We start from the raw sequence: 24,781 nt of genomic DNA, 5'->3' as shown, positions 1-24,781 counted from the left end.
CCCACATGAAAAAGTTGGGCACCCCTGCTTCAAGCCTTTAACCTTGTGTTCAAAAATAACCTTGCAGCAAAGTAACTGCAAAAGTAATGCAAATTGGGATTGCATACTACTTAACTTGCTTGCTAGCTAATACAATTGTGCTGCTCTCCATTGATGTTTGTATCCTTAGCTACTTTATATATAGGGAGAAATGTGTTTTAAATTGGGCTGTGTTTCGATGGCATTAGATTGACTATATACTTTATATACAGATTAATTGCCCATGCCCATGGCTGAGTCAATAATTTGGTCAAATGTCTGTGATGTGATATGTTGGTGCCTATCCCTGTATGGAACCAGGGTGGGTAAATGGAGATAGGATGCAGATCAGCCATGATCTTATTGAATGGTGGAACAGGTTCGAGGGGCTGAGTGGCCTACTCCTGTTCCAAGATTGATTAAAGTTGATGAGATAGAAAAGCGCTGCCAATCGTTAAGATTCCCCAACTGTGCCAAGGTCTCTCTGTCACCGACAATATTGCACATGATGTTATGATAAGACTGCTGGCACCTCAATACTTGGCCGAGCCATTAATTAGGAACCACCAGGTGTCATAGCAGCATTCCCCTGGTGCAATGTGTGTGATTCTCCCATGAAAAGTTTTCTGGGATGTTTACTATCCAGGACTGGTTTTGAATCATTTGTCCCCCTCAGTTGATTAATAGAGAGGGCAGAGTGGGCTCTGTGAAAAGCTGATCATTATTAACTTACGTTTGTTGTCTATCTGCGTCTGTCCTCTCAGTAACTGGGCGTGTCCATTTCTTATTTCAGTGCTGAGCTCTGCAAAGAAAGTCAAACATTAGTTCAGAACTTCTGCCAACAGCGATCTCCGCACAGTGCGATCCAAACACACTCCACACTGTGCGACCCAAACACACGCTGCACAGTGCGATCCCAATGCACGCCGCACAGTGCAATCCCGACTCACTCCGCACAATGCGATCCTGACAGACTCCGCACCGTATGATCCAAATACTCCCCACACAGTGCGATCCCAACACACATACGAACATATGAATTAGGAGCTGGAGTAGGCCACTCGGCCCTTCAAGCCTGCTCTGCCATTCAACAAGATCATGGCTGATCTGATTGTAAACTCAGCTCCACATTCCTTCCTACCCTAGATAACCATTCATGCCCTTTCTTATCAGGAATCTATCCACCTCTGCCTTAAAAATATTCAAAGACTCTGCTTCCACCACCTTTTGAGGAAGAGAGTTCCAAAGACACAACCCTCTGAGAGAAAAATTTCTCCCCGTCTCTGCCTTAAATGGGCAACCCCCTATTTTTAAACAGTGACCCCTAGTTCTAGATTCTCTCACAAGGGGAAACATCCTTTCCACATCCACCCTGTCAAGACCCCTCAGAATCTTATATGTTTCAATCAAGTTGCCTTTTACTCTTCTAAATTCCAAAGATACAAGCCTTGCCTGTCCAACCTTTCCTCATAAGACAATCTGCCCATTACAGGTAATAGTCTAGTAAGCTGTCTCTGAGCTGCTTCCATTGCATTGACATCCTTCCTTAAATAAGGAGACAAGTACTGTACACAGTACTCCATATGTGGTCTCACCAATGCCCTGTATAGCTGAAGCATAACTTCCCTACTTTTGTATTCAATTTCCCTCGCGATAAACAATAACATTCTATTAGATTTCCTAATTACATGCTGTACCTGCATACTAACCTTTTACGATTCATGCACGAGGACACCCAGATCCCTCTGCATCTCAGAGCTCTGCAATCTCTCACCATTTAGATAATATGCTTCTTTTTTATTTTTCCTGCCAAAATAGACAATTTCACATTTTCCCACATTATACTCCGTTTGCCAGGTTTTTGCCCACTCACTTAACCTCTCTATATCTCTTTGTAGCCTCCTTAAGTCCTCTTCACAACTTACTTTCCTACCTATTTTTGTGTCATCAGCAAATTTAGCAACCATACATTCGGTCCCTTCATCTAAGTCATTTATATAAATTGTAAAGAGTTGAGGCCCCAGCACAGATCCCTGTGGCACACCACGCGTCACATCTTGCCAACCAGAAAATGACCCATTTATACCTACCCTCTGTTTCCTGTTAGCCAGCCAATCTTCTATCCATGCCAATATGTTACCCCCTACACCATGAGCTTTTATTTTCCGCAATAACCTTTGATGTGGCACCTCATCAAATACCTTGGCACTCCGCACAGTGTGATCCCGACACAGTCCGCACTGTACGATCCTGACGCACTCCGCACAGTGTGATCCCGACATTCCAGCATGGATTTATAAAAGGAGGGTCATGCTTGCCGAATCTGATTGAATGTTTTGAAGATATAACTAAAGTAGTGGACAAGGGAATGTCTCTGAATGTTATTTAGATGGATTTCCAGAAGGCATTTGATATAGTCCCGTATAACAGACTGTCAGCTGAAGTTGAAGCTCATGGAATTGAAGGAAAATTATTGAGTTGGTTCGGAAATCAGTTGAGCGGAAGAAGACAGAGTAGGGATAATGGGAGGTACTCCATTTGGCAGGATGCGACTAGTGGTGTCCTGTAAGGATCTGTATTGGGGCCACAACTATTCACTGTATTCATTAAAGACTTGGGTGATGGGATAGAAAGCCACATTTCCAATTGTCAATGACACAAAGACAGGAGACATTGGGTGGAATCTCATGCTCTTAGGGTATGAGCGTGAGTTGGGACCATTTCCAGGTCCTGACCCCTTTCTGGCTGTCAGGGTCCTGAGAGATCTTCCCGGAGGTGGCCAATTAAAAGGCCCTCTCTGGGTCCACCATCCAATCAGTGGGCCGGCAGTCTTGGAAGGGCAGAAGCCATGCTGCCGGAAGTGCAGTCTGCCACTGTCGGAGGGAAACATGAGGGCGCCTCCATCTTGAGGTGCCCTCTGAAGAGATATTAAATCGAATAAAATAAATGGTGGCCACAGCTGCCAGGCCGCTCCTTTGGAGGGTCCACTGATGGCTGCAGCTCCCGTGGGGCGGTGGGCGGGGCCTGGGGGTGAGTGTTGAAGGCCTTGCGGGACCCCCGACACCAGCTGCTGGCAAGCTGTCTCCAGGCACCTGCTGAGCTTGCCCTTCAATAGGGAGCCCATTCACCTTTTTAGAGATACAGCACTGAAACAGGCCCTTCGGCCCACCAAGGCTGTGCCGACCATCAACCACCCATTTATACTAATACTACACGAATCCCAAATTCCTACCACATCCCCACCTGTCCTTATATTTCCCTATCACCTACCTATACTAGGGACAATTTATAATGGCCAATTTACCTATCAACCTGCAAGTCTTTTGGCTTGTGGGAGGAAACCGGAGTACCCGGAGGAAACCCACGCAGACACAGGGAGAACTTGCAAACTCCACACAGGCAGTACCCAGAATTGAACCAGGGTCGCTGGAGCTATGAGGCTGCGGTGCTAACCACTGCACCACTGTGCCGCCCCTGGGAAGATCATAGTGGTGACTTCAATCAGCCCACAAATGGGCAATTAATTATGCAGATTGGCTCGCTGCTGCTATCGGTGGGGTGGGGAGGGGGGGGGTCGTCTCTGCCAGTGACCCACCTCTGGGAAGATCGCCTGGAGGCAGGAACGCCTTGGCCTGCTGATCCAAAGCTTGCATCTCTGAAGTTCCTCTCAGCACTGCCTTCAAGTGCCCCCCCCACCCCCCGATAGGATCGGGAAGATTCCGCCCACTGAAAGCACCGTAGGTGGAATTGTAAAATTGCAAAGAGATATTGATAGACAAATGAATGGCTCAAATGTGATCATTGTATTTCAGTGTAGGCTGATGTGAGGTCATCTACTCTGGACCGAAGAAGAATAGAACAGGGTACTTTGTAAATGGTGAAAAGCTAAAAACACTGGAGGGCCAAAGAGATTTGGGGATTCAGGTACACAGATCTTTAAAATGTCATGAACAGGTACAGAAAATAATCAAAAGGGGAATGGAATTTTGGCCTTTATATCTAGACGACTAGAATACAAGGAAGTAGAAGTCATGCTTCAGCTTTACAAAACCCTGGTTAGACCACACCTGGAGTTACTGTGAGCAGTTCTGGGCACCACATTTTCGGAAGGAGATATTAACCTTGGAGGGAGTGAACATAGATTTACCAGAATGATACCTGGACTCGAAGGGTTAAATTACGAGGAGAGATTACACAGACTGCGGTTGTATTCCTTGCAATTTAGAAGGTTAAGGTGTGATTTGATCGAAGTTTTCAATATATTAAGGGGAACAGATAGATAGAAACTATTTCCATTAGTTGGGGAGTCTAGGATGAGGGACATAGTCTAAAAATTAGAAGCAGACCTTTCAGGAATGAAATTAGGAAACGCTTCAACACACAAAGGGTGGTAGAAGTTTGGAACTCAATTCCGCAAATGGCAATTGGTGCTGGATCAATTTCTAAATTCAAAACGGACGTTGATAGATTTTTGTTAACAAAAGGTAAGAGTAGACCCGGAGACCATTAAAGAGCGGAGGTGATGGGGAGGAGTGAGACAGAGTGAGACCCAGAAACCACTAAAGAGCGGAGGTGATGGGGAGGAGTGAGACAGAATGAGACACAGAGACCATTAAAGAGCGGAGGTGATGGGGAGGAGTGAGACAGAACGAGACACAGAGAACATTAAAGAGCGGAGGTGATGGGGAGGAGTGAGACAGAACGAGACCCGGGGACCATTAAAGAGCGGATGTGATGGGGAGGAGTGAGACAGAGCGAGACCCGGAGACCATTAAAGAGCGGAGGTGATGGGGAAGAGTGAGACAGAGCGAGACCCGGAGACCATTAAAGAGCGGAGGTGATGGGGAGGAGTGAGACAGAGTGAGACACAGAGACCATTAAAGAGCGGAGGTGATGGGGAGGAGTGAGACAGAGCGAGACCCGGAGACCATTAAAGAGCGGAGGTGATGGGGAGGAGTGAGACAGAGAGAGACCCGGAGACCATTAAAGAGCGGAGGTGATGGGGAGGAGTGAGACAGAATGAGACCCGGAGACCATTAAAGAGCGGAGGTGATGGGGAGGAGTGAGACAGAGCGAGACCCGGAGACCATTAAAGAGCGGAGGTGATGGGGAGGAGTGAAACAGAGCGAGACCCGGAGACCATTAAAGAGCGGAGGTGATGGGGAAAGTGAGACAGAGTGAGACCCAGAAACCATTAAAGAGCGGAGGTGATGGGGAGGAATGAGACAGAGCGAGACCCGGAGACCATTAAAGGGCGGAGGTGATGGGGAGGAGTGAGACAGAACGAGACACAGAGAACATTAAAGAGCGGAGGTGATGGGGAGGAGTGAGACAGAATGAGACACAGAGACCATTAAAGAGCGGAGGTGATGGGGAGGAGTGAGACAGAACGAGACACAGAGAACATTAAAGAGCGGAGGTGAGGGGGAGGAGTGAGACAGAACGAGACACAGAGAACATTAAAGAGCGGAGGTGATGGGGAGGAGTGAGACAGAGCGAGACCCGGAGACCATTAAAGAGCGGAGGTGATGGGGAGGAGTGAGACAGAGCGAGAACTGGAGAGCATTAAAGAGCGGAGGTGATGGGGAGGAGTGAGACAGAGCGAGACCCGGAGACCATTAAAGAGCGGAGGTGATGGGGAGGAGTGAGACAGAACGAGACACAGAGACCATTAAAGAGTGGAGGTGATGGGGAGGAGTGAGACAGAGCGAGACCCGGAGACCATTAAAGAGCGGAGGTGATGGGGAGGAGTGAGACAGAACGAGACACAGAGACCATTAAAGAGCAGAGGTGATGGGGAGGAGTGAGACAGAGCGAGACCCGGAGACCATTAAAGAGCGGAGGTGATGGGGAGGAGTGAGACAGAACGAGACACAGAGACCATTAAAGAGCGGAGGTGATGGGGAGGAGTGAGACAGAACGAGACACAGAGACCATGAAAGAGCAGAGGTGATGGGGAGGAGTGAGACAGAGCGAGACCCGGAGACCATTAAAGAGCGGAGGTGATGGGGAGGAGTGAGACAGAACGAGACACAGAGACCATTAAAGAGCGGAGGTGATGGGGAGGAGTGAGACAGAGCGAGACCCGGAGACCATTAAAGAGCGGAGGTGATGGGGAGGAGTGAGACAGAGCGAGACCCGGAGACCATTAAAGAGCGGAGGTGATGGGGAGGAGTGAAACAGAGCGAGACCCGGAGACCATTAAAGAGCTGAGGTGATGGGGAGGAGTGAGACAGAGCGAGACCCGGAGACCATGAAAGAGCGGAGGTGATGGGGAGGAGTGAGACAGAACGAGACACAGAGACCATTAAAGAGCGGAGGTGATGGGGAGGAGTGAGACAGAGTGAGACCCGGAGACCATTAAAGAGCGGAGGTGATGGGGAGGAGTGAGACAGAGCGAGACACAGAGACCATTAAAGAGCGGAGGTGATGGGGAGGAGTGAGACAGAGCGAGACCCGGAGACCATTAAAGAGCGGAGGTGATGGGGCGGAGTGAGACAGAGCGAGACCCGGAGACCATTAAAGAGTGAAGGTGATGGGGAGGAGTGAGACAGAGCGAGACCCGGAGACCATTAAAGAGAGGAGGTGATGGGGAGGAGTGAGACAGAGCGAGACCCGGAGACCATTAAAGAGCGGAGGTGATGGGGAGGAGTGAGACAGAACGAGACACAGAGACCATTAAAGAGCGGAGGTGATGGGGAGGAGTGAGACAGAGCGAGACCCGGAGACCATTAAAGAGCGGAGGTGATGGGGAGGAGTGAGACAGAACGAGACCTGGAGAGCATTAAAGAGCGTAGGTGATGGGGAGGAGTGAGACAGAGCGAGACCCGGAGTCCATTAAAGAGCGGAGGTGATGGGGAGGAGTGAGACAGAGCGAGAACCGGAGACCATTAAAGAGCGGAGGTGATGGGGAGGAGTGACACAGAGCGAGACCCGGAGACCATTAAAGAGCGGAGGTGATGGGGAGGAGTGAGACAGAACGAGACACAGAGACCATTAAAGAGCGTAGGTGATGGGGAGGAGTGAGACAGAGCGAGACCCGGAGTCCATTAAAGAGCGGAGGTGATGGGGAGGAGTGAGACAGAGCGAGAACCGGAGACCATTAAAGAGCAGAGGTGATGGGGAGGAGTGAGACAGAGCGAGACCCGGAGACCATTAAAGAGCGGAGGTGATGGGGAGGAGTGAGACAGAGCGAGATCCGGAGACCATTAAAGAGCGGAGGTGATGGGGAGGAGTGAGACAGAACGAGACACAGAGACCATTAAAGAGCGGAGGTGATGGGGAGGAGTGAGACAGAACGAGACACAGAGACCATTAAAGAGCGGAGGTGATGGGGAGGAGTGAGACAGAGCGAGACCCGGAGACCATTAAAGAGTGGAGGTGATGGGGAGAGTGAGACAGAGTGAGACCCAGAAACCATTAAAGAGCGGAGGTGATGGGGAGGAGTGAGACAGAGCGAGACCCGGAGACCATTAAAGAGCGGAGGTGATGGGGAGGAGTGAGACAGAACGAGACCCGGAGACCATTAAAGAGCGGAGGTGATGGGGAGGAGTGAGACAGAACGAGACACAGAGACCATTAAAGAGCGTAGGTGATGGGGAGGAGTGAGACAGAGCGAGACCCGGAGACCATTAAAGAGCGGAGGTGATGGGGAGGAGTGAGACAGAGCGAGACCCGGAGTCCATTAAAGAGCGGAGGTGATGGGGAGGAGTGAGACAGAGCGAGAACCGGAGACCATTAAAGAGCAGAGGTGATGGGGAGGAGTGAGACAGAGCGAGACCCGGAGACCATTAAAGAGCGGAGGTGATGGGGAGGAGTGAGACAGAGCGAGACCCGGAGACCATTAAAGAGCGGAGGTGATGGGGAGGAGTGAGACAGAGCGAGACCCGGAGACCATTAAAGAGCGGAGGTGATGGGGAGGAGTGAGACAGAGCGAGACCCGGAGACCATTAAAGAGCGGAGGTGATGGGGAGGAGTGAGACAGAACGAGACACAGAGACCATTAAAGAGCGGAGGTGATGGGGAGGAGTGAGACAGAACGAGACCCGGAGACCATTAAAGAGCGGAGGTGATGGGGAGGAGTGAGACAGAACGAGACCCGGAGACCATTAAAGAGCGGAGGTGATGGGGAGGAGTGAGACAGAACGAGACACAGAGACCATTAAAGAGCAGAGGTGATGGGGAGGAGTGAGACAGAGCGAGACCCGGAGACCATTAAAGAGCGGAGGTGATGGGGAGGAGTGAGACAGAGCGAGACCCGGAGACCATTAAAGAGCGGAGGTGATGGGGAGGAGTGAGACAGAGCGAGACCCGGAGACCATTAAAGAGCAGAGGTGATGGGGAGGAGTGAGACAGAACGAGACACAGAGACCATTAAAGAGCAGAGGTGATGGGGAGGAGTGAGACAGAGCGAGACCCGGAGACCATTAAAGAGCGGAGGTGATGGGGAGGAGTGAGACAGAACGAGACACAGAGACCATTAAAGAGCGGAGGTGATGGGGAGGAGTGAGACAGAACGAGACCCGGAGACCATTAAAGAGCGGAGGTGATGGGGAGGAGTGAGACAGAACGAGACCCGGAGACCATTAAAGAGCGGAGGTGATGGGGAGGAGTGAGACAGAGCGAGACACAGAGACCATTAAAGAGCGGAGGTGATGGGGAGGAGTGAGACAGAGTGAGACACAGAGACCATTAAAGAGCGGAGGTGATGGGGAGGAGTGAGACAGAGTGAGACACAGAGAGCATTAAAGAGCGGAGGTGATGGGGAGGAGTGAGACAGAGCGAGACCCGGAGACCATTAAAGAGCGGAGGTGATGGGGAGGAGTGAGACAGAGTGAGACACAGAGACCATTAAAGAGCGGAGGTGATGGGGAGGAGTGAGACAGAACGAGACACAGAGACCATTAAAGAGCAGAGGTGATGGGGAGGAGTGAGACAGAGCGAGACCCGGAGACCATTAAAGAGCGGAGGTGATGGGGAGGAGTGAGACAGAGCGAGACCCGGAGACCATTAAAGAGCGGAGGTGATGGGGAGGAGTGAGACAGAGCGAGACCCGGAGACCATTAAAGAGCAGAGGTGATGGGGAGGAGTGAGACAGAACGAGACACAGAGACCATTAAAGAGCAGAGGTGATGGGGAGGAGTGAGACAGAGCGAGACCCGGAGACCATTAAAGAGCGGAGGTGATGGGGAGGAGTGAGACAGAACGAGACACAGAGACCATTAAAGAGCGGAGGTGATGGGGAGGAGTGAGACAGAACGAGACCCGGAGACCATTAAAGAGCGGAGGTGATGGGGAGGAGTGAGACAGAACGAGACCCGGAGACCATTAAAGAGCGGAGGTGATGGGGAGGAGTGAGACAGAGCGAGACACAGAGACCATTAAAGAGCGGAGGTGATGGGGAGGAGTGAGACAGAGTGAGACACAGAGACCATTAAAGAGCGGAGGTGATGGGGAGGAGTGAGACAGAGTGAGACACAGAGACCATTAAAGAGCGGAGGTGATGGGGAGGAGTGAGACAGAGCGAGACCCGGAGACCATTAAAGAGCGGAGGTGATGGGGCGGAGTGAGACAGAGCGAGACCCGGAGACCATTAAAGAGTGAAGGTGATGGGGAGGAGTGAGACAGAGCGAGACCCGGAGACCATTAAAGAGCGGAGGTGATGGGGAGGAGTGAGACAGAGCGAGACCCGGAGACCATTAAAGAGCGGAGGTGATGGGGAGGAGTGAGACAGAACGAGACACAGAGACCATTAAAGAGCGGAGGTGATGGGGAGGAGTGAGACAGAGCGAGACCCGGAGACCATTAAAGAGCGGAGGTGATGGGGAGGAGTGAGACAGAGCGAGACCCGGAGACCATTAAAGAGCGGAGGTGATGGGGCGGAGTGAGACAGAGCGAGACCCGGAGACCATTAAAGAGTGAAGGTGATGGGGAGGAGTGAGACAGAGCGAGACCCGGAGACCATTAAAGAGCGGAGGTGATGGGGAGGAGTGAGACAGAGCGAGACCCGGAGACCATTAAAGAGCGGAGGTGATGGGGAGGAGTGAGACAGAACGAGACACAGAGACCATTAAAGAGCGGAGGTGATGGGGAGGAGTGAGACAGAGCGAGACCCGGAGACCATTAAAGAGCGGAGGTGATGGGGAGGAGTGAGACAGAACGAGACCTGGAGAGCATTAAAGAGCGTAGGTGATGGGGAGGAGTGAGACAGAGCGAGACCCGGAGACCATTAAAGAGCGGAGGTGATGGGGAGGAGTGAGACAGAACGAGACACAGAGACCATTAAAGAGCGGAGGTGATGGGGAGGAGTGAGACAGAGCGAGACCCGGAGACCATTAAAGAGCGGAGGTGATGGGGAGGAGTGAGACAGAACGAGACCTGGAGAGCATTAAAGAGCGTAGGTGATGGGGAGGAGTGAGACAGAGCGAGAACCGGAGACCATTAAAGAGCGGAGGTGATGGGGAGGAGTGACACAGAGCGAGACCCGGAGACCATTAAAGAGCGGAGGTGATGGGGAGGAGTGAGACAGAGCGAGACCCGGAGTCCATTAAAGAGCGGAGGTGATGGGGAGGAGTGAGACAGAGCGAGACCCGGAGACCATTAAAGAGTGGAGGTGATGGGGAGGAGTGAGACAGAGCGAGACCCGGAGACCATTAAAGAGCGGAGGTGATGGGGAGGAGTGAGACAGAACGAGACACAGAGACCATTAAAGAGCGGAGGTGATGGGGAGGAGTGAGACAGAACGAGACACAGAGACCATTAAAGAGCGGAGGTGATGGGGAGGAGTGAGAAAGAACGAGACACAGAGACCATTAAAGAGCGGAGGTGATGGGGAGGAGTGAGACAGGGCGAGACCCGGAGACCATGAAAGAGCAGAGGTAATGGGGAGGAGTGAGACAGAACGAGACACAGAGACCATTAAAGAGCGGAGGTAATGGGGAGGAGTGAGACAGAACGAGACACAGAGACCATTAAAGAGCGGAGGTGATGGGGAGGAGTGAGACAGAGCGAGATCCGGAGACCATTAAAGAGCGGAGGTGATGGGGAGGAGTGAGACAGAACGAGACACAAAGACCATTAAAGAGCGGAGGTGATGGGGAGGAGTGAGACAGAACGAGACACAGAGACAATTAAAGAGCGGAGGTGATGGGGAGGAGTGAGACAGAGCGAGACACAGAGACCATTAAAGAGCGGAGGTGATGGGGAGGAGTGAGACAGAGCGAGACCTGGAGACCATGGAAGAGTGGAGGTGATGGGGAGGAGTGAGACAGAGCGAGTCCCGGAGACCATTAAAGAGCGGAGGTGATGGGGAGGAGTGAGACAGGGCGAGACACGGAGAGCATTAAAGAGCGGAGGTGATGGGGAGGAGTGAGACAGAACGAGACACGGAGAGCATTAAAGAGCGGAGGTGATGGGGAGGAGTGAGACAGAACGAGACACAGAGACCATTAAAGAGCGGAGGTGGTGGGGAGGAGTGAGACAGAGCGAGACCCGGAGACCATTAAAGAGCGGAGGTGATGGGGAGGAGTGAGACAGAGAGAGACCCGGAGACCATGAAAGAGCGGAGGTGATGGGGAGGAGTGAGACAGAGAGAGACCCGGAGACCATTAAAGAGCGGAGGTGATGGGGAGGAGTGAGACAGAGCGAGACACAGAGACCATTAAAGAGCGGAGGTGATGGGGAGGAGTGAGACAGAACGAGACACAGAGACCATGAAAGAGCAGAGGTGATGGGGAGGAGTGAGACAGAGTGAGACACAGAGACCATTAAAGAGCGGAGGTGATGGGGAGGAGTGAGACAGAGTGAGACACAGAGACCATTAAAGAGCGGAGGTGATGGGGAGGAGTGAGACAGAGCGAGACCCGGAGACCATTAAAGAGCGGAGGTGATGGGGAGGAGTGAGACAGAGCGAGACCCGGAGACCATTAAAGAGCGGAGGTGATGGGGCGGAGTGAGACAGAGCGAGACCCGGAGACCATTAAAGAGTGAAGGTGATGGGGAGGAGTGAGACAGAGCGAGACCCGGAGACCATTAAAGAGCGGAGGTGATGGGGAGGAGTGAGACAGAGCGAGACCCGGAGACCATTAAAGAGCGGAGGTGATGGGGAGGAGTGAGACAGAACGAGACACAGAGACCATTAAAGAGCGGAGGTGATGGGGAGGAGTGAGACAGAGCGAGACCCGGAGACCATTAAAGAGCGGAGGTGATGGGGAGGAGTGAGACAGAACGAGACCTGGAGAGCATTAAAGAGCGTAGGTGATGGGGAGGAGTGAGACAGAGCGAGACCCGGAGACCATTAAAGAGCGGAGGTGATGGGGAGGAGTGAGACAGAACGAGACACAGAGACCATTAAAGAGCGGAGGTGATGGGGAGGAGTGAGACAGAGCGAGACCCGGAGACCATTAAAGAGCGGAGGTGATGGGGAGGAGTGAGACAGAACGAGACCTGGAGAGCATTAAAGAGCGTAGGTGATGGGGAGGAGTGAGACAGAGCGAGAACCGGAGACCATTAAAGAGCGGAGGTGATGGGGAGGAGTGACACAGAGCGAGACCCGGAGACCATTAAAGAGCGGAGGTGATGGGGAGGAGTGAGACAGAGCGAGACCCGGAGTCCATTAAAGAGCGGAGGTGATGGGGAGGAGTGAGACAGAGCGAGACCCGGAGACCATTAAAGAGTGGAGGTGATGGGGAGGAGTGAGACAGAGCGAGACCCGGAGACCATTAAAGAGCGGAGGTGATGGGGAGGAGTGAGACAGAACGAGACACAGAGACCATTAAAGAGCGGAGGTGATGGGGAGGAGTGAGACAGAACGAGACACAGAGACCATTAAAGAGCGGAGGTGATGGGGAGGAGTGAGAAAGAACGAGACACAGAGACCATTAAAGAGCGGAGGTGATGGGGAGGAGTGAGACAGGGCGAGACCCGGAGACCATGAAAGAGCAGAGGTAATGGGGAGGAGTGAGACAGAACGAGACACAGAGACCATTAAAGAGCGGAGGTAATGGGGAGGAGTGAGACAGAACGAGACACAGAGACCATTAAAGAGCGGAGGTGATGGGGAGGAGTGAGACAGAGCGAGATCCGGAGACCATTAAAGAGCGGAGGTGATGGGGAGGAGTGAGACAGAACGAGACACAAAGACCATTAAAGAGCGGAGGTGATGGGGAGGAGTGAGACAGAACGAGACACAGAGACAATTAAAGAGCGGAGGTGATGGGGAGGAGTGAGACAGAGCGAGACACAGAGACCATTAAAGAGCGGAGGTGATGGGGAGGAGTGAGACAGAGCGAGACCTGGAGACCATGGAAGAGTGGAGGTGATGGGGAGGAGTGAGACAGAGCGAGTCCCGGAGACCATTAAAGAGCGGAGGTGATGGGGAGGAGTGAGACAGGGCGAGACACGGAGAGCATTAAAGAGCGGAGGTGATGGGGAGGAGTGAGACAGAACGAGACACGGAGAGCATTAAAGAGCGGAGGTGATGGGGAGGAGTGAGACAGAACGAGACACAGAGACCATTAAAGAGCGGAGGTGGTGGGGAGGAGTGAGACAGAGCGAGACCCGGAGACCATTAAAGAGCGGAGGTGATGGGGAGGAGTGAGACAGAGAGAGACCCGGAGACCATGAAAGAGCGGAGGTGATGGGGAGGAGTGAGACAGAGAGAGACCCGGAGACCATTAAAGAGTGGAGGTGATGGGGAGGAGTGAGACAGAGCGAGACACAGAGATCATTAAAGAGCGGAGGTGATGGGGAGGAGTGAGACAGGGCGAGACACGGAGACCATTAAAGAGTGGAGGTGATGGGGAGGAGTGAGACAGAGCGAGACACGGAGACCATTAAAGAGCGGAGGTGATGGGGAGGAGTGAGACAGAGAGAGACCCGGAGACCAAGAAAGAGCGGAGGTGATGGGGAGGAGTGAGACAGAGAGAGACCCGGAGACCATGAAAGAGCGGAGGTGATGGGGAGGAGTGAGACAGAGTGAGACCCAGAGACCATTCAAGAGCGGAGGTGATGGGGAGGAGTGAGACAGGGCGAGACACAGAGATCATTAAAGAGCGGAGGTGATGGGGAGGAGTGAGACAGAGAGAGACCCGGAGACCATTAAAGAGCGGAGGTGATGGGGAGGAGTGAGACAGAGTGAGACCCAGAGACCATTCAAGAGCGGAGGTGATGGGGAGGAGTGAGACAGGGCGAGACACAGAGATCATTAAAGAGCGGAGGTGATGGGGAGGAGTGAGACAGAGAGAGACCCGGAGACCATTAAAGAGCGGAGGTGATGGGGAGGAGTGAGACAGAGAGAGACCCGGAGACCATTAAAGAGCGGAGGTGATGGGGAGGAGTGAGACAGAACGAGACACAGAGACCATTAAAGAGCGGAGGTGATGGGGAGGAGTGAGACAGAGTGAGACCCGGAGACCATTAAAGAGCGGAGGTGATGGGGAGGAGTGAGACAGAGCGAGACACAGAGACCATTAAAGAGCGGAGGTGATGGGGAGGAGTGAGACAGAGCGAGACCCGGAGACCATGAAAGAGCGGAGGTGATGGGGAGGAGTGAGACAGAGTGAGACCCAGAGACCATTCAAGAGCGGAGGTGATGGGGAGGAGTGAGACAGAGAGAGACCCGGAGACCATTAAAGAGCGGAGGTGATGGGGAGGAGTGAGACAGAGAGAGACCCGGAGACCATTAAAGAGCGGAGGTGATGGGGAGGAGTGAGACAGAACGAGACACAGAGACCATTAAAGAGCGGAGGTGATGGGGAGGAGTGAGACAGAGTGAGACACGGAGACCATTAAAGAGCGGAGGTGATGGGGAGGAGTGAGACAGAGCGAGACCCGGAGACCATTAAAGAGCGGAGGTGATGGGGAGGAGTGAGACAGAGCGAGACCCGGAGACCATTAAAGAGCGGAGGTGATGGGGAGGAGTGAGACAGAGCGAGACCCGGAGACCATTAAAGAGCGGAGGTGATGGGGAGGAGTGAGACAGAGCGAGACACAGAGACCATTAAAGAGCGGAGGTGATGGGGAGGAGTGAGACAGAGTGAGACACAGAGACCATTAAAGAGCGGAGGTGATGGGGAGGAGTGAGACAGGGCGAGACCCGGAGACCATGAAAGAGCAGAGGTAATGGGGAGGAGTGAGACAGAACGAGACACAGAGACCATTAAAGAGCGGAGGTGATGGGGAGGAGTGAGACAGAACGAGACACAGAGACCAGTAAAGAGCGGAGGTGATGGGGAGGAGTGAGACAGAGCGAGACACAGAGATCATTAAAGAGCGGAGGTGATGGGGAGGAGTGAGACAGAACGAGACACAGAGACCATGAAAGAGCGGAGGTGATGGGGAGGAGTGAGACAGAGCGAGACACAGAGATCATTAAAGAGCGGAGGTGATGGGGAGGAGTGAGACAGAACGAGACACAGAGACCATTAAAGAGCGGAGGTGATGGGGAGGAGTGAGACAGAGCGAGACCTGGAGACCATTAAAGAGCGGAGGTGATGGGGAGGAGTGAGACAGAGCGAGACCTGGAGACCATTGAAGAGCGGAGGTGATGGGGAGGAGTGAGACAGAGCGAGACACAGAGACCATTAAAGAGCGGAGGTGATGGGGAGGAGTGAGACAGAGCGAGACACAGAGATCATTAAAGAGCGGAGGTGATGGGGAGGAGTGAGACAGAACGAGACACAGAGACCATGAAAGAGCGGAGGTGATGGGGAGGAGTGAGACAGAGCGAGACCTGGAGACCATTAAAGAGCGGAGGTGATGGGGAGGAGTGAGACAGAGCGAGACCTGGAGACCATTGAAGAGCGGAGGTGATGGGGAGGAGTGAGACAGAGCGAGACACAGAGACCATTAAAGAGCGGAGGTGATGGGGAAGAGTGAGACAGAGCGAGACCCAGAAACCATTAAAGAGCGGAGGTGATGGGGAGGAGTGAGACAGAGCGAGAACTGGAGACCATTAAAGAGCGGAGGTGATGGGGAGGAGTGAGACAGAGCGAGACTCGGAGACCATTAAAGAGCGGAGGTGATGGGGAGGAGTGAGACAGAGCGAGACACAGAGATCATTAAAGAGCGGAGGTGATGGGGAGGAGTGAGACAGAGCGAGACCCGGAGATCATTAAAGAGCGGAGGTGATGGGGAGGAGTGAGACAGAGCGAGACACAGAGACAATTAAAGAGCGGAGGTGATGGGGAGGAGTGAGACAGAGCGAGACACAGAGACCATTAAAGAGCGGAGGTGATGGGGAGGAGTGAGACAGAACGAGACACAGAGACAATTAAAGAGCGGAGGTGATGGGGAGGAGTGAGACAGAGCGAGACCTGGAGACCATTAAAGAGCGGAGGTGATGGGGAGGAGTGAGACAGAGCGAGACACAGAGACAATTAAAGAGCGGAGGTGATGGGGAGGAGTGAGACAGAGCGAGACACAGAGACCATTAAAGAGCGGAGGTGATGGGGAGGAGTGAGACAGAACGAGACACAGAGACCATTAAAGAGCGGAGGTGATGGGGAGGAGTGAGACAGAGCGAGACACAGAGACCATTAAAGAGCGGAGGTGATGGGGAGGAGTGAGACAGAACGAGACACAGAGACCATTAAAGAGCGGAGGCGATGGGGAGGAGTGAGACAGAACGAGACACAGAGACCATTAAAGAGCGGAGGTGATGGGGAGGAGTGAGACAGAGCGAGACCCGGAGAACATTAAAGAGCGGAGGTGATGGGGAGGAGTGAGACAGAGCGAGACACAGAGACCATTAAAGAGCGGAGGCGCTGGGGAGGAGTGAGACAGAACGAGACACAGAGACCATTAAAGAGCGGAGGTGATGGGGAGGAGTGAGACAGAGCGAGACCCGGAGACCATGAAAGAGCGGAGGTGATGGGGAGGAGTGAGACAGAGAGAGACACAGAGACAATTAAAGAGCGGAGGTGATGGGGAGGAGTGAGACAGAGCGAGACACAGAGATCATTAAAGAGCGGAGGTGATGGGGAGGAGTGAGACAGAGCGAGACCCGGAGACCATGAAAGAGCGGAGGTGATGGGGAGGAGTGAGACAGAGAGAGACCCGGAGACCATGAAAGAGCGGAGGTGATGGGGAGGAGTGAGACAGAGAGAGACCCGGAGACCATTAAAGAGCGGAGGTGATGGGGAGGAGTGAGACAGAGCGAGACCCGGAGACCATTAAAGAGCGGAGGTGATGGGGAGGAGTGAGACAGAACGAGACACAGAGACCATTAAAGAGCGGAGGTGATGGGTAGGAGTGAGACAGAGCGAGACCCGGAGACCATTAAAGAGCGGAGGTGATGGGGAGGAGTGAGACAGAACGAGACACAGAGACCATTAAAGAGCGGAGGTGATGGGGAGGAGTGAGACAGAGCGAGACCCGGAGACCATTAAAGAGCGGAGGTGATGGGGAGGAGTGAGACAGAACGAGACACAGAGACCATTAAAGAGCGGAGGTGATGGGGAGGAGTGAGACAGAGCGAGACCCGGAGTCCATTAAAGAGTGGAGGTGATGGGGAGGAGTGAGACAGAACGAGACACAGAGACCATTAAAGAGCGGAGGTGATGGGGAGGAGTGAGACAGAGCGAGACCCGGAGTCCATTAAAGAGTGGAGGTGATGGGGAGGAGTGAGACAGAGCGAGACACAGAGACCATTAAAGATCGGAGGTGATGGGGAGGAGTGAGACAGAACGAGACTCCGAGACCATGAAAGAGCGGAGGTGATGGGGAGGAGTGAGACAGGGCGAGACCCGGAGACCATTAAAGAGTGGAGGTGATGGAGAGGAGTGAGACAGAACGAGACCCGGAGACCATTAAAGAGCAGAGGTGATGGGGAGGAGTGAGACAGAGTGAGACACAGAGACCATTAAAGAGCGGAGGTGATGGGGAGGAGTGAGACAGAACGAGACCCGGAGACCATTAAAGAGCGGAGGTGATGGGGAGGAGTGAGACAGAACGAGACCCGGAGAGCATTAAAGAGCAGAGGTGATGGGGAGGAGTGAGACAGAGTGAGACACAGAGACCATTAAAGAGCGGAGGTGATGGGGAGGAGTGAGACAGAACGAGACCCGGAGAGCATTAAAGAGCAGAGGTGATGGGGAGGAGTGAGACAGAGTGAGACACAGAGACCATTAAAGAGCGGAGGTGATGGGGAGGAGTGAGACAGAGCGAGACCCGGAGACCATTAAAGAGCAGAGGTGATGGGGAGGAGTGAGACAGAGCGAGACCCGGAGACCATTAAAGAGCGGAGGTGATGGGGAGGAGTGAGACAGAACGAGACCCGGAGACCATTAAAGAGCGGAGGTGATGGGGAGGAGTGAGACAGAGCGAGACACAGAGACCATTAAAGAGCGGAGGTGATGGGGAGGAGTGAGACAGAGCGAGACCCGGAGACCATTAAAGAGCGGAGGTGATGGGGAGGAGAGAGACAGAGCGAGACACAGAGACCATTAAAGAGCGGAGGTGATGGGGAGGAGAGAGACAGAGCGAGACCCGGAGACCATTAAAGAGCGGAGGTGATGGGGAGGAGTGAGACAGAGTGAGACACAGAGACCAGTAAAGAGCGGAGGTGATGGGGAGGAGTGAGACAGAACGAGACCCGGAGACCATTAAAGAGCAGAGGTGATGGGGAGGAGTGAGACAGAGTGAGACACAGAGACCATTAAAGAGCGGAGGTGATGGGGAGGAGTGAGACAGAACGAGACCCGGAGACCATTAAAGAGCGGAGGTGATGGGGAGGAGTGAGACAGAGCGAGACACAGAGACCAGTAAAGAGCGGAGGTGATGGGGAGGAGTGAGACAGAGCGAGACACAGAGACCATTAAAGAGCGGAGGTGATGGGGAGGAGTGAGACAGAGCGAGACCCGGAGACCATTAAAGAGCGGAGGTGATGGGGAGGAGTGAGACAGAGTAAGACCTGGAGACCATTAAAGAGCGGAGGTGATGGGGAGGAGTGAGACAGAGTGAGACCCGGAGACCATTAAAGAGCGGAGGTGATGGGGAGGAGTGAGACAGAGCGAGACCCGGAGACCATTAAAGAGCGGAGGTGATGGGGAGGAGTGAGACAGAGTAAGACCTGGAGACCATTAAAGAGCGGAGGTGATGGGGAGGAGTGAGACAGAGCGAGACCCGGAGACCATTAAAGAGCGGAGGTGATGGGGAGGAGTGAGACAGAGCGAGACACAGAGACCAATAAAGAGCGGAGGTGATGGGGAGGAGTGAGACAGAGCGAGACCCGGAGACCATTAAAGAGCGGAGGTGATGGGGAGGAGTGAGACAGAGCGAGACCCGGAGACCATTAAAGAGCGGAGGTGATGGGGAGGAGTGAGACAGAGCGAGACACAGAGACCAATAAAGAGCGGAGGTGATGGGGAGGAGTGAGACAGAGCGAGACCCGGAGACCATTAAAGAGCGGAGGTGATGGGGAGGAGTGAGACAGAGCGAGACACAGAGACCAATAAAGAGCGGAGGTGATGGGGAGGAGTGAGACAGAGCGAGACCCGGAGACCATTAAAGAGCGGAGGTGATGGGGAGGAGTGAGACAGAGCGAGACCCGGAGACCATTAAAGAGCGGAGGTGATGGGGAGGAGTGAGACAGAGCGAGACCCGGAGACCAATAAAGAGCGGAGGTGATGGGGAGGAGTGAGACAGAGCGAGACACAGAGACCAATAAAGAGCGGAGGTGATGGGGAGGAGTGAGACAGAGCGAGACCCGGAGACCATTAAAGAGCGGAGGTGATGGGGAGGAGTGAGACAGAGAGAGACCCGGAGACCATTAAAGAGCAGAGGTGATGGGGAGGAGTGAGACAGAGCGAGACACAGAGACAATTAAAGAGCGGAGGTGATGGGGAGGAGTGAGACAGAGCGAGACCTGGAGACCATTAAAGAGCGGAGGTGATGGGGAGGAGTGAGACAGAACGAGACCCGGAGACCATTAAAGAGCGGAGGTGATGGGGAGGAGTGAGACAGAGCGAGACCCGGAGACCATTAAAGCGCGGAGGTGATGGGGAGGAGTGAGACAGAGCGAGACCCGGAGACCATTAAAGATCGGAGGTGATGGGGAGGAGTGAGACAGAACGAGTCCCGGAGACCATTAAAGAGAGGAGGTGATGGGGAGGAGTGAGACAGAGCGAGACCCGGAGACCATTAAAGAGCAGAGGTGATGGGGAGGAGTGAGACAGAGCGAGACCCGGAGACCATTAAAGAGCGGAGGTGATGGGGAGGAGTGAGACAGAGCGAGACACAGAGATCATTAAATAGCGGAGGTGATGGGGAGGAGTCAGACAGAGCGAGACCTGGAGACCATTAAAGAGCGGAGGTGATGGGGAGGAGTGAGACAGAGCGAGACCCGGAGACCATTAAAGAGCGGAGGTGATGGGGAGGAGTGAGACAGAGCGAGACACAGAGACCAATAAAGAGCGGAGGTGATGGGGAGGAGTGAGACAGAGCGAGACACAGAGATCATTAAAGAGCGGAGGTGATGGGGAGGATTGAGACAGAGCGAGACCCGGAGACCATGAAAGAGCGGAGGCGATGGGGAGGAGTGAGACAGAGCGAGACACAGAGACCATTAAAGAGCGGAGGTGATGGGGAGGAGTGAGACAGAGAGAGACCCGGAGACCATGAAAGAGCGGAGGTGATGGGGAGGAGTGAGACAGAGCGAGACACAGAGACCATTAAAGAGCGGAGGTGATGGGGAGGAGTGAGACAGAAAGAGACACAGAGACCATTAAAGAGCGGAGGTGATGGGGAGGAGTGAGACAGAGCGAGACCCGGAGACCATTAAAGAGCGGAGGTGATGGGGAGGAGTGAGACAGAGAGAGACCCGGAGACCATTAAAGAGCGGAGGTGATGGGGAGTAGTGAGACAGAAAGAGACACAGAGACCATTAAAGAGCGGAGGTGATGGGGAGGAGTGAGACAGAGCGAGACCCGGAGACCATTAAAGAGCGGAGGTGATGGGGAGGAGTGAGACAGAGCGAGACCCGGAGACCATTAAAGAGCGGAGGTGATGGGGAGGAGTGAGACTGAACGAGACACAGAGACCATTAAAGAGCAGAGGTGATGGGGAGGAGTGAGACTGAACGAGACACAGAGACCATTAAAGAGCGGAGGTGATGGGGAGGAGTGAGACAGAGCGAGACCCGGAGACCATTAAAGAGCGGAGGTGATGGGGAGGAGTGAGACAGAGCGAGACCCGGAGACCATTAAAGAGCGGAGGTGATGGGGAGGAGTGAGACTGAACGAGACACAGAGAACATTAAAGAGCGGAGGTGATGGGGAGGAGTGAGACAGAACGAGACACAGAGACCATTAAAGAGCGGAGGTGATGGGGAGGAGTGAGACAGAGCGAGACCCGGAGTCCATTAAAGAGTGGAGGTGATGGGGAGGAGTGAGACAGGGCGAGACCTGGAGACCATGGAAGAGTGGAGGTGATGGGGAGGAGTGAGACAGAACGAGACACAGAGACCATTAAAGAGCAGAGGTGATGGGGAGGAGTGAGACTGAACGAGACACAGAGACCATTAAAGAGCAGAGGTGATGGGGAGGAGTGAGACTGAACGAGACACAGAGAACATTAAAGAGCGGAGGTGATGGGGAGGAGTGAGACAGAACGAGACACAGAGACCATTAAAGAGCGGAGGTGATGGGGAGGAGTGAGACAGAGCGAGACCCGGAGTCCATTAAAGAGTGGAGGTGATGGGGAGGAGTGAGACAGAACGAGACACAGAGACCATTAAAGAGCGGAGGTGATGGGGAGGAGTGAGACAGAGCGAGACCCGGAGACCATTAAAGAGCGGAGGTGATGGGGAGGAGTGAGACAGAACGAGACACAGAGACCATTAAAGAGCGGAGGTGATGGGGAGGAGTGAGACAGAACGAGACACAGAGACCATTAAAGAGCAGAGGTGATGGGGAGGAGTGAGACTGAACGAGACACAGAGACCATTAAAGAGCAGAGGTGATGGGGAGGAGTGAGACTGAACGAGACACAGAGAACATTAAAGAGCGGAGGTGATGGGGAGGAGTGAGACAGAACGAGACACAGAGACCATTAAAGAGCGGAGGTGATGGGGAGGAGTGAGACAGAGCGAGACCCGGAGTCCATTAAAGAGTGGAGGTGATGGGGAGGAGTGAGACAGAACGAGACACAGAGACCATTAAAGAGCGGAGGTGATGGGGAGGAGTGAGACAGAACGAGACACAGAGACCATTAAAGAGCGGAGGTGATGGGGAGGAGTGAGACAGAGCGAGACACAGAGACCATTAAAGAGCGGAGGTGATGGGGAGGAGTGAGACAGGGCGAGACCCGGAGACCATGAAAGAGCAGAGGTGATGGGGAGGAGTGAGACAGAGCGAGACACAGAGACCATTAAAGAGCGGAGGTGATGGGGAGGAGTGAGACAGAACGAGACACAGAGACCATTAAAGAGCGGAGGTGATGGGGAGGAGTGAGACAGAACGAGACACCGAGACCATTAAAGAGCGGAGGTGATGGGGAGGAGTGAGACAGAGCGAGACCCGGAGACCATTAAAGAGTGGAGGTGATGGGGAGGAGTGAGACAGAGCGAGACCCGGAGACCATTAAAGAGCAGAGGTGATGGGGTGGAGTGAGACAGAGCGAGACCCGGAGACCATTAAAGAGCGGAGGTGATGGGGAGGAGTGAGACAGGGCGAGACCCGGAGACCATGAAGGAGCAGAGGTAATGGGGAGGAGTGAGACAGAACGAGACACAGAGACCATTAAAGAGCGGAGGTGATGGGGAGGAGTGAGACAGAACGAGATCCGGAGACCATGAAAGAGCGGAGGTGATGGGGAGGAGTGAGACAGAACGAGACCCGGAGACCATTAAAGAGCGGAGGTGATGGGGAGGAGTGAGACAGAGTGAGACACAGAGACCATTAAAGAGCGGAGGTGATGGGGAGGAGTGAGACAGAGTGAGACCCGGAGACCATTAAAGAGCGGAGGTGATGGGGAGGAGTGAGACAGAACGAGACACAGAGACCATTAAAGAGCGGAGGTGATGGGGAGGAGTGAGACAGAACGAGACCCGGAGACCATTAAAGAGCGGAGGTGATGGGGAGGAGTGAGACTGAACGAGACACAGAGACCATTAAAGAGCGGAGGTGATGGGGAGGAGTGAGACAGAGCGAGACCCGGAGATCATTAAAGAGCGGAGGTGATGGGGAGGAGTGAGACTGAACGAGACACAGAGAACATTAAAGAGCGGAGGTGATGGGGAGGAGTGAGACAGAACGAGACACAGAGACCATTAAAGAGCGGAGGTGATGGGGAGGAGTGAGACAGAGCGAGACCCGGAGTCCATTAAAAGTGGAGGTGATGGGGAGGAGTGAGACAGAACGAGACACAGAGACCATTAAAGAGCGGAGGTGATGGGGAGGAGTGAGACAGAGCGAGACCCGGAGACCATTAAAGAGCGGAGGTGATGGGGAGGAGTGAGACAGAGCGAGACCCGGAGTCCATTAAAAGTGGAGGTGATGGGGAGGAGTGAGACAGAGCGAGACACAGAGACCATTAAAGAGCGGAGGTGATGGGGAGGAGTGAGACTGAACGAGACACAGAGACCATTAAAGAGCGGAGGTGATGGGGAGGAGTGAGACAGAACGAGACCCGGAGACCATTAAAGAGCGGAGGTGATGGGGAGGAGTGAGACAGAGCGAGACACAGAGACCATTAAATAGCGGAGGTGATGGGGAGGAGTGAGACAGAACGAGACACAGAGACCATTAAAGAGTGGAGGTGATGGGGAGGAGTGAGACAGAACGAGACACAGAGACCATTAAAGAGCGGAGGTGATGGGGAGGAGTGAGAGAGAACGAGACACAGAGACCATTAAAGAGCGGAGGTGATGGGGAGGAGTGAGACAGAGCGAGACCCGGAGTCCATTAAAGAGTGGAGGTGATGGGGAGGAGTGAGACAGAACGAGACACAGAGACCATTAAAGAGCGGAGGTGATGGGGAGGAGTGAGACAGAACGAGACACCGAGACCATTAAAGAGCGGAGGTGATGGGGAGGAGTGAGACAGGGCGAGACCCGGAGACCATGAAAGAGCAGAGGTAATGGGGAGGAGTGAGACAGAACGAGACCCGGAGACCATTAAAGAGCGGAGGTGATGGGGAGGAGTGAGACAGGGCGAGACCCGGAGACCATGAAAGAGCAGATGTAATGGGGAGGAGTGAGACAGAACGAGACACAGAGACCATTAAAGAGCGGAGGTGATGGGGAGGAGTGAGACAGAACGAGATCCGGAGACCATGAAAGAGCGGAGGTGATAGGGAGGAGTGAGACAGAACGAGACCCGGAGACCATTAAAGAGCGGAGGTGATGGGGAGGAGTGAGACAGAGTGAGACACAGAGACCATTAAAGAGCGGAGGTGATGGGGAGGAGTGAGACAGAACGAGACCCGGAGACCATTAAAGAGCGGAGGTGATGGGGAGGAGTGAGACAGAGCGAGACACAGAGACCATTAAAGAGCGGAGGTGATGGGGAGGAGTGAGACAGAGTGAGACACAGAGACCATTAAAGAGTGAAGGTGATGGGGAGGAGTGAGACAGAACGAGACCCGGAGACCATTAAAGAGCGGAGGTGATGGGGAGGAGTGAGACAGAGCGAGACACAGAGACCATTAAAGAGCGGAGGTGATGGGGAGGAGTGAGACACAGCGAAACACAGAGACCATTAAAGAGCGGAGGTGATGGGGAGGAGTGAGACAGAACGAGATCCGGAGACCATGAAAGAGCGGAGGT

The 24,781-nt window shown here is 53.7% G+C and overlaps 1 protein-coding gene across 1 annotated transcript in view; it reads right to left on the bottom strand.

Annotated features, from left to right (window-relative positions):
- Positions 1-24,781, bottom strand: part of LOC137355640 (asialoglycoprotein receptor 1-like) — a 117,780-nt gene that overhangs the window by 12,450 nt on the left and 80,549 nt on the right. Inside the window, exon 6 of the mRNA XM_068021015.1 lies at positions 752-820. Within this exon, the coding sequence (XP_067877116.1) occupies positions 752-820 (69 nt within the window). The remainder of the gene's footprint in view (positions 1-751; positions 821-24,781) is intronic.

Source organism: Heterodontus francisci, chromosome 43, assembly GCF_036365525.1.
Source record: "Heterodontus francisci isolate sHetFra1 chromosome 43, sHetFra1.hap1, whole genome shotgun sequence".
Classification (NCBI taxonomy): Eukaryota; Metazoa; Chordata; class Chondrichthyes; order Heterodontiformes; family Heterodontidae; genus Heterodontus; species Heterodontus francisci.
The sequence above is the reverse complement of the archived record's forward strand: the minus strand, read 5'-3'. Positions and strand labels throughout refer to the sequence as shown.